Genomic DNA, 10,433 nt, shown 5'->3' with positions numbered 1-10,433 from the left:
ACATTTTTTATTAACAATTTCATAAAACGATACGTCAAATTAAGCATGTGGACGTTCTTTATCTAAGACACTGATTTTAATTTCCAAATCTACATGCCGTTAGAATTTTAGTTTTTTTTCATTTTTTTTTTTTGTTCTGATCACGTGTCTTGTCAATATGGCCGTGATTTAAAAATCTTAAATGATTCTTTATGGAATAAGCATGTGCTGAAAGCTTATCTGTGAGAGGTCTGCCGGCTTTTCAAAATATGATGGTTAGAAACCTTTCTCTGCAACGATTGACCTTCCTTAACTTTTCGCTAGAAATTTCTAAAATATTCACCGTTAGTGTTATAACGTAAACTTCCCAGTACTGTACTATCCATAGAACTCTCATAAGATGTTCTCAAATCGGTTTCTATCATCAAACACGAACAAGTACTACAGACAGCTGGAAGAACGACTTAAAAGAAGCTTAACTAAAAAAAGAACTAATAAATTATTCTCCTCAGCAACACTTTCGAACCCGCTTGAAAAGTAAAACTCATAGTGCGAGATTTTATATTGTAGATATTATAATACATCCTTAAATTTATCATTTATTTCACTGTGAACTCAAAAACGATGGCTTTTTAAACAAACAGTTTTTGTGACGTGGTTTTTTAAGCCTAGCCCTGCTCGTCCCAGTGAAACTGACGAAACTAACAATTATAATCCGATGACAATTTCATTTGTTCTGTCAATTATAATCCGATGATAAATCTTTCTGAGCTTCCTTCAGTTTTAGCCCTACTTTGAAAAGAGATAAAAAATCTGCTGCTGTACAACAAATTAACTCGATAGACAGCAAAGTGCGTCTCTGATTGTTTGCTTTACTGCTTGTTTTACTTCGCTGATCTTCCAGCAATAAAGAAGTGGGTTTAACGATGAGTTTAAGTATACCAGAGTCACTGCAAACTCCAACACAAAAAGATTGGATGAAGATAGTATGCGTCTTGTGACAAGAGCTGCCATGATTCCGTATGGTAGATAACAAACAATTAATGTCAACTGCAACCATATTGCACTGAACACTGCCTTTCTGTATCGCGCTATGTTCAGTGCTTGGTTCGGTTGTTCCCGTTGAACTTGAGTTTGATGATGACGGAGTGTTAGGAAAATCTTTGTGTAGCAAATGATTGAGGTTAACAGACATAATAATATCGTCATATTGGCATACCAATATGCAATAAGGTGATTAATACGGTACAATGACGCAGCGACAGTGGACACAAGCCAAAAGGTAACCACAATCACGTATGTTCGCTTCAAAGTCACAATTTGTTTGTATCTCAGCCCCAAAACTAGGGCGAGAAGTCTGTCCACGCTTATAGCAGTAAGTGTCATCAAAGAAACTGAAGCTAAGGTATAGCCCAAGATGAAGTAAGAGGCAAATGAATATCGACAAAGATTCCAGTCTTCGTTAACAATAGATATCCAACGGACAACAGTGAGAGGCTCAGAAATAAGACCAACGCAGAGGTCAGTTGTTGTCAGACAACGAAGCAAAAGTTTGGACGGCGGATGAAGGGAAGACTCCTTGCGAAGGGCAACAAGGATCAGAGTATTCCCAAGAAATGCAGTAATGGATAGAAAAATGTTGAGTGCTGATAGATATATCAAGTGTACGTGCATTCCCTCTGTCAAAACGGCCGAACATCGTAGTTCATCGAATGTTTCAGTATTGCTGTCTTCTCCAGTTATGTTTGTTATCGCCATTGTTCTGCAATTAGGTGATCTGTAGCTTTACCGTTAAAATTTGTACTTAAGTGAGAAGTTTTTTTCTGAATAAACTACATACTAACTGGAAAACGGAGTTCGATTTTCGTTTTCTGTGTGTCGTCACTTTCGAAAACAAAAGCGAGAGTTTCGACTTCCCGGCGTTTGCTATGAGTGAATGGTCCATGTTAATTTAAACTAAAAATTGCATTTACAGTAGAATCCAGATTTCTCGAACCCTCGGTTTCTCGAAACTTTCGATTTCTTGAAGCAACTTTCGTTTCCCTCTGGAGGTTCATAAAAATCGGGATTCTAATGTATATGTGTACAAAGCAATCGTCTACAAGTGGAATAATGTTTTCGTTATAAGGTAAAATCGCGATATCTCGGACCCTCGGTTTCTCGTAACTTCTGATTTTGCGAACCAATTTTCGTTTCCCTTGGAAAGAACTTCTCTTTAATGTTACAACCGATTTTTTCGAACCTTCCGAATTATCGAAGCAATTTTCGTATGCCCTGGAGGGTCGAAAAATCGGGATTTTACTGTATTTACTTCATAGGCGGTGTCGGTGTTTAACACCCTGCAAGATAGCAGACGATTGCTTTGTACACATATACAGTAGAATCCCGATTTCTCGAACTTAAAAACTAAATCGCTTCGATAATTCGGGAGATTCGAGAAATCGGGGGTAAAAATAAAGAGAAGTTCTTTCCAAGGGAAACGAAAATTGGTTCGCCAAATCGGAAGTTTCGAGAAACCGTGGGCTCGAGAAATCGGGATTCTACGTATTCCTTATAACAAAATCATGATTTTGGCACAGATACTTCACCATTTTGACGAGACAGTTTTCCGAGAAACGGCATAATTTTGAACAGAACATGGCTAGTTTGAAAAATAATAATAAGATGCTGTTACACTTCGTGTTTTAGTACTATACCGTTTCGGGAATGACCCTTTCATCTATCGCAATGTTTATTTTTTTATAGTAACATGGCTAGTTGCTTGATTAAAAAAAACATCATGACGGCTATCGTGAATATGGTTTGTTCTGGGATGCCGGATAACAAGTGAAAGATCTCGGTAATCAGCCACAGTCTTCAAATTCGGGTGACAACGCTTACACGAAATTGGTTGTTCTGCATATCATAAAAACCCTCAAAGGTCCTCAGACTGCAATCATTATCTACAGGTTATTCCATGCGGTTAGCAATCTCTACATCAGAAACAAACTCCAATGTTAAAGCTGCCTATTAACTTGTATGGTCGACCAAATTGTATGGCCTACGTTATTGCAAAATAAACACTGTGTCTCAGTGTGTTTACACGTAAAAACTCGAGTCGGTGGGAGTTCCATACCGGTGTGGGAGTGCGTAATTCAGTCATAACGCGTTTACCGGCATAAAGAGACAATTTACACTGATAAAATTCGCATGTCCATCCCAAATATGGAGTTCATCTTGGATATGATGGCGCAAACTACGCATGCGTACCTATTCTTGGTTTTCATGTTACGTCATAAAATTCTGAAATCAAAATTCACTAGGCCTTCTAAATTTTCGTTGTCATTAGACGTAAGATAAACTAAAAATATATCTTTTTTGCAAATTTCCAGATCGATAGTGTCATTCGTTTTTTAAACAGAGCATTTTGAATATTTGAGTTTTCCGTCGTATGTGACATCAAGCTGAGTGCCGTGACAAAAAAAGGCCTTTCCTTTCCATTTTCAGCAGATTGAACATTTCAGATATAATAAGTGGTGTTTATGTGAAACTGTACTAGCTCTTAAGCCAAGGATAGCCGCTGTTGTAAACAGAATTGAGTTCAAGATGGTTTCTCTGACATCACGGCGGCCATATTTGTGTCCCTCGGAAGGACACAGTTATGGCATCTCCATACTAAGCTTTATAAATTTGCGTGGAAAGGTTCGGCAAATAACTCGCGAACGGTACACCGCACAGACCTGAAACTGTTTATCTTTTTATCGTCTATAATATTTGAAATTCGTAGCTTCTGTAGTTGAATGGTTTCGAATTTATTTTTTGATTGCGTGACAGTGAAAACCAGCAATTCCAGTCTACCAAGAGACTTATTTCATACCGTTCATTGTTTACATGGTACTGGATCGAGTTTTCGTTAAAGAACTCGCACCGGTATGACTCGTTGTGGTGTGAACCAGTGAACCAAAAAGTAGTGTTCCGCATGTTCCGTTTACTTGAACTTAACGAGTATTAAATTTGACCGAGACAAATTTCAGCGAGTACTTCATTGAGCGATTTTCGCCCAGCTATTAAATTAGTAGCCGTTAGCAATTAATAGTAACCTTAAAGTAATTTGCGAGCTTTCGACTAAGGTAGCAAGTTGTCACTGGCATTGAAAGTATAACAAAGAATTGAAAGCATGTAAACTATATATGGTTTTTATGAGCACTTAATTTGGTTTCCATATTTGATGAACTTTTGATTGACAGGTTAAACCCTTTGGAGTTGTGACGTCATACATTTGCATTTCTGGTAACATTAAATATTAAATTGTTTGCAAGGTGGGCTACTTTGAAGTTGTCAAATTTATATTTCGAAAAACATCTGGTCTTTTCCACATTTTAGCTTTTGCGAAAAAGCGATTTCTTCTTATATTCAAGAACACCTGATCAATTTGAAAACCTTTGTTACAATTTTTTAAAGCGCGCATGCAAACTCATCTTTCGCCGGCACACAATTTAGAAAAAAAAACGCGTTTAAGGCCAAAGGCATGCAGCATGTTTTAAATCTAGATTTATTACTTCCTTACTACTCAGTAGTTTTAATTTGCAAACGCATTAAGTACTTTTGACAGCAACTCTTAAAAGTACTTGACATTTTCCATCACCAAGTCATAAATCTTCAAAATTAAAGCCAACACATTATCGACATTAACATACAAACTAACAACTTTTTAGATTTATTTTTAAGGAATACAACATGAGTATTAAAGAATGATGAACTAACTCGATAAACAGCAAAGTGCGTCTCTGATTGTCTGCTTTACTGCTTGTTTTACTTCGCTGATCTTCCAGCAGTAAAGAAACGGGTTTATCGTTGAATTGAAGTAAACAAAAGTCGCTGTTATTTCCCAAGCGAGGAACATCGATGATGTTATAGGGCTGTAACTAAGCACAGCTGTCACTATACCGTATGGTAAATAACAAACAACTAATGCCATTTGCACCCATATCGTACTTAACACTGCCTTTCTGTGTCGCATTATGTTTAGTGGAATTGCTTGGCTCGGTTGATCTTTTTTAACATGGACTTTTACTTGAGTTTGATGACGACAGAGTGTGCAAAATATCTTTGTGTAGGACGCGACTGAGGTCACTGAACATATCAGTATAACTACATAGCCAAACCAAAATGTTATAAGGTGATTTATGAGGTACAGTGTAGCACCAGCAATGGACACAACCCAAAAGACACCTAAAATCGCATATGTTCGCTTCAAAGCTACAACTTGTCTGTATCTCAGCCCCAACGACAGAGCGAGAAGTCTGTCCACGCTTATTGCAGCTATTGTAAATAAAGACGCTAAACCCAAAGCAAAGCCCACTGCGAGGCAGGTGTCTATTGCCAAACGACAAAGGCTCCAATCTTCGCGGAGCAAAAATATCCAATAGGCAACAGCGAGAGGCTCTGAAATAAGACCAACGCAGAGATCAGTTGTTGCTAGACAACGAAGCAAATGTCTGGACGGCGGATGAAGGGAAGACTCCTTTCGAAGGGCAACTAGGATCAAAGCATTTCCAAGAAATGCAGTAATAGATAGGAAAATGTTCAACATCAAAATAAACGTCAAATGTTTGTGTATTCCGTCTGTTAACCCAGCCGAGCATAGCAGTTTTTGGAACATTTCAGTGTGTTTTTCAGGTTCAGTCAAGTTTGGTATCGCCATTTTTCCTTCAGTGCAGGCGTTTAAAGTTTAAACGTAAGATAACTTATCAAAATCTATGCGCTTCTGTTTTGTTCTACACTAATTTACATGGCGTATTCACTTCTTTTATATCTTCGAACATGTCAACTGCCAAATGATTTAAAGTACGAGAGTTGACAACTTTTATGAACTCTGAGCTCTTACCATGTGCTCCATCAAATTTAATTTCAGTCTAAAAGATAAGAAAAGAAAAAAACTACTTTACCTTGTCAAAGTATAAGAGTAAATCAACCGTCTTGAGAGTTAATGGGCCTCGAGGCGGGATGTGAAGAAAATTAAATACAAAAGTAATAAAAGTAGTGTTTCAGCTTGAACGTTTCAGCTTTCAGATGCTTGGAGTTCAGTGTTTTCAATTTTTTATGGGGGAGACCTTATCTTCACACCTGAAAAATGATGTTCATACGACAGGGGATTCATATTTTTTGGTCTACACTTTAACACAGAGGGCCCACGCATCAAAATTTAGAACGGATAAATCTCCTTCCTTAATATGTGAGTTTTATGTTCATTGCCTTGCTTCCCTTAGCATGTAAGCATTTCGGAAGATTAAAGGTCATCACAATTACTTACGCTCATACGCTTGCTGAGTACCCGTGGTGCTGCCAATAGTAATTTACAACCGAAGCTTTTTCGTGCTTTAAGAAAATAAAACGGGAAGTGAAAGACCTCACGGTTATAAATAAGCAAGTGGCAGATCGGGAAAGAAAGACGGTGCTGACAATATTGACGTTATTTTACGCCCCCGGGGGGGCAATCCTGACAATTTCGGATAGGTGAGTGCAGCAAGGTTCTTTAAAAACCCTGACCCTATTAAAAGATGAAGCAGGGCCGTACATAGCGGGGGGCGGGGGGGGGAGGGTAAGGGTAAAGTTGCCTCCCCCCAGGAAAACTAAAAAACCTAAGAAACATAAAGAAATAAAATAAGAAAACTAAAGGTGCGCGGAGCATTTCTTTGTCGTTTAGCTGTACGTTTACGCACTGCAATTTAAGCTGATGCAATTTAAGTACCTTATCAAAGGATCACACCGAGAACACAATTAAGGATCGAGAACCTAAAAAACCATACCCTATCCCACGGCACATACTATATAGCTCATATATGGCAATGCCCTCCCTCGGGGGGATTTTACACGACTGTTTTGCCTGAGTTGTATTTTCGAAAAAAAAAAACTTTGATCTGACTGACGAAGCGGCCGTGCCTGGTTACTGGCAAATTACTGTTACTGGCCAGATTTTATCTTAGCTTTTATTCTTTTGGCTGAACGCGTTGCAATAAGAAAATATTTAAATTTAATAAACAAGAGATTATGAGCACACCGCAAATGACGTTGTTTTATAGGGAGTTTATTCCTTTTCGCTCTCTTCTTGGTAGAAAAACAGGCATCACTTCTCCAGGCCATAAATAACATGTTTTTCTACAACCGCGAAAGTTCACCTCGGCTTTAGAACCAGGATTTACTTCAATTTAGGGGATGCTTTTCTGGGGGTTGGTTTCATTCAGTAACATTAGAAGCTTCCTAATTAAGAATTAATCATTTTTCCAACAAGAAGGCTTTTGGATGATAAAACAACGATGTTAGGTCTTGATCTATGGAAATAAGGCATGACTTTGAATGCAAGCAGTGAAAGATTTTGCTTCGCTTCACTTCCCTTCGGCTTCAAGCTGTTTCTAGACGTCTGCCGTTGTTGCTTAGTCCTTGAATTTGTTAGTTTCTTGACAATGTTGATCTCTGTATTATGGTTGCCGTCCAGATAGCGATCAAAACGCTTCCGGTGAGAACTAAAGGGGATCAGGTCAGCCGAAAACACATGCGCATTTTCTATGTTGTGATTTAACAACGAAATCAGGTGAAGGAATTTACATAGTATTTATTTTTATTTGCTTTTCCTTAAAATGTAGACTCTTATTACTCCTTAACCCGGGGGATTCGACCCCTAGAGCGGATGAACACCTCTCACTCAGTACCCTTGGGGGATTATCACCCCCTCTTGAGAATTAGCACCTCGTACTGAGTACCCTGGTGGATTATCACGCCGGGGTAATCCTAGGAAAAGTGACATAGAACTCTTAATAGGCCAATTCCGATATATTAATATTCTTACTTGGCTCCGAGGCTTGGGGGAATAAAACAAAAGAAATGATTTATTCATCCCTGAACCTCAACGTGATATTTTTTTTATTCCCCCAAGCCTCGGATCCAAGTTAGAATTTTAACATATCGGAAATGGCCTATTGGAGTGCTTCATCCCTTACCTCTTTCCCCACAAATGTTCTGGTTGTGTTGTTTGTTTATATATAATTATAATAAGGGTTATGGGTTAGGAACATTAATGTGTCGTTTTGAGAGGTGTTTGGCCTGCAGAGCTGAACTGAATCAGTCTCAGCACCTGTCGCTAAATTAAATCATTAGCTGAATCACTTACCGCGGGTGGCCATCTCATATTAAATAACTGAACAAATGGAAATAGGTACTACGATTGTCGAAACAGAGGGTGGCAGCATTTAGGTTTCTTCACAGTATTTGCAGACTTTTCGTCAAAAGCGAAAAGTTTTAAGTAGCGTTTTTACGACATGTTGATAACAAACGTAATTATGGTTTCACGTGAACTGTCAAGTTTTTGCGACCCGTAATGTAGAAAACGGCCCGTAAAATTGACCATCACAGCTTCGTACTATCTGAGAGATATAGTAATGGTGGATTATACTTTCTATAATATCCTGAAAACTTAAGCTGTTTATTAAAGAGACCTTAATTTGTTAGCGCATACGAAAGAAACTAACAAACTATTTTCCTGAGTATCATTTTCTAGCTGACTTATGAGCCGAAAATGTCTCGGGAAGCTGTTGTAGCATACCATATTTTATAAAGAGTATTCATAACAATGTGAAAATATAAAAGTGATGGCTTTCAAAATCAAGTGCTTTGACTCCTATAATTTGGCTATTTAATCGCGGCAACAATTCCAATCTAATTTACATGAAACTCTACCTTGACTTTCCAACCATTCAGCTTTACTTACGAAGAACGATGAATTAACTCGATAAACAACAAAGTGCGTCTCTGAGTGTCTGCTTTACTGCTTGTTTTACTTCGCTAATCTTCCAGCAGTAAAGAAGCGGGTTTAACGACGAGTTTAAGTAGACTAGAGTTGACGTAACGTTCAAAGCAAGGACACTCGATGGAGACAGGTTACTATAACTGAAAGCTCCAGCTATACCATATGGTAAATAACACGCAACTAATGTCAACTGCACCCACAGTGCACTGGACACTGCCTTCCTGTATCGCGCTATGTTGAGTGAAATTGCTTGGCACGGTTGCTGTTGTTGTTGAACGTGACCTTGTACTTGAGTCTGATGATGCCGTAGGGTAAGAAAAATCTTTGAGTAGGAGACGATTGAGGCTACAACACAAAAAAGAATGACTATACGACCATACCAGATGGTTATTTGGTGATTTGCAAGATACGCTACTGCAGCGACAAAGGAAATGACCCAAAAGATACACACGGTGGCAAATGTTCGCTTCAAAGTTACAGCTTGTCTGTATCTCAGCCCCAACAACAGGGCGAGAAGTCGGTCCACGCTTATTGCAGCCGTTGTAAGCAAAGTAACGGGACAAAGAATAAAACTTACTAGGTACGTCGTGAGCAGTGTGTAGCGACAAAGATTCCATTTTTCGTGAACCATGGACATCAGATGGATCACAAAGACCGGCTCTGCAATTAGACCAACGCAGAGATCAGTTGTTGTCAGACAACGAAACAAGAGTTTGGAAGGCGGATGAAGGGCAGACTCCTTTCGAAGCGCAACCAGGATCAGAGCATTGCCAAGAAATGCAGTCATGGATAGAAAAATGTTGAATGCTGAAATATACACCAACTGTTGGTATATTCCGTCTGTCAAAGCAGCCGAGCATAGCTGTTGTTCAAGTGTTTCAGACTGTTTATCGCTTCCAGTAAAGTTTGCAATCGCCATTGCTCTGCACAAAAGTTATCTACAGAATCCAGCCAGGAACACTCAATCGGATTGATGTTTCATGCTCTGAATTTCATTCAGGACGGTTCCTTGACAGTGAATAATATTCCCACCTTCAAGGCTGCTTTTTATGCCAGACATGTCATGTTTTTGCATAATAACGCCTACAATTAATTATCAAACAGGTGATTATGATAACACTGAAGTGACGTTGCTTTCACATGATGTTAATTCCTTTTTGCCATCATTTTGGTTGAGAACGGGCATCACCAATCTCGGCCATAAATAAAGTGGTCTGCCACAACCGCCACAATCCCCACAGCTTCAGAGCCTGAATCTTTAATAAACTGGGGACCCTCTTGTAGATGATATTAGAGGCGCAATTAACATGATAAAGAAGAAATGATTTTTAATGCTATCAAGAAGTGTCTTAATTAAAACTTCGATGCCGTAAAAGAGTGTGATTCTAATTAACAATGACGTAAATTAAGGTGATTAAAATTAACGCGAAGTTTTAAAATACGTGTTAAGTGAGCGTCCGTGTAAGAACCTACCACTCGATTTTCGGCCCAGAACAGAATTCCTTCAAATTTTCTGTGCAAGACAATTGATCCATATAATAAACAAAAATAGCAATATTTTGGCTTGTAGAGTTATTTGTCAATATTTTTGGCGATGATTGCTGAGAACGGTCAAAAACCGAAAAAATCATCCTGTTTCGAGTCAAATTTAGGCGTCGCGCTCAACGCGCTG

General features: G+C 38.7%; 3 protein-coding genes across 3 annotated transcripts; all 3 read right to left on the bottom strand.

The window, feature by feature from the left end:
- Positions 1 to 736: 736 nt before the first annotated feature.
- Positions 737 to 1,746, bottom strand: LOC144635733 (melanocyte-stimulating hormone receptor-like). The gene has a single exon (XM_078494815.1). The coding sequence runs from the start codon at positions 1,735 to 1,737 to the stop codon at positions 811 to 813; it is 927 nt and encodes a 308-aa protein (XP_078350941.1). The 5' UTR covers positions 1,738 to 1,746; the 3' UTR covers positions 737 to 810.
- A 2,971-nt stretch (positions 1,747 to 4,717) lies between these two features.
- Positions 4,718 to 5,662, bottom strand: LOC144634400 (melanocyte-stimulating hormone receptor-like). Its single transcript, XM_078493351.1, has one exon. The coding sequence runs from the start codon at positions 5,660 to 5,662 to the stop codon at positions 4,718 to 4,720; it is 945 nt and encodes a 314-aa protein (XP_078349477.1).
- Positions 5,663 to 8,637: 2,975 nt separating this feature from the next.
- On the bottom strand, positions 8,638 to 9,777 carry LOC144636205 (trace amine-associated receptor 9-like). The gene has a single exon (XM_078495358.1). The coding sequence runs from the start codon at positions 9,678 to 9,680 to the stop codon at positions 8,736 to 8,738; it is 945 nt and encodes a 314-aa protein (XP_078351484.1). The 5' UTR covers positions 9,681 to 9,777; the 3' UTR covers positions 8,638 to 8,735.
- Positions 9,778 to 10,433: the final 656 nt, after the last annotated feature.

Source organism: Oculina patagonica, chromosome 13, assembly GCF_052425735.1.
Source record: "Oculina patagonica isolate OP01 chromosome 13, crgOcupat, whole genome shotgun sequence".
Lineage (NCBI taxonomy): Eukaryota > Metazoa > Cnidaria > Anthozoa > Scleractinia > Oculinidae > Oculina > Oculina patagonica.
Note: the sequence above shows the minus strand (reverse complement) of the source record. Positions and strands in the feature narration are given on the sequence as shown.

Coding starts and splice junctions, on each gene's coding strand:
- LOC144634400 (XM_078493351.1), bottom strand. CDS start 5,662: ATGGCGATACCAAACTTGACTGAACCTGAAAAACACACTGAAATGTTC.
- LOC144635733 (XM_078494815.1), bottom strand. CDS start 1,737: ATGGCGATAACAAACATAACTGGAGAAGACAGCAATACTGAAACATTC.
- LOC144636205 (XM_078495358.1), bottom strand. CDS start 9,680: ATGGCGATTGCAAACTTTACTGGAAGCGATAAACAGTCTGAAACACTT.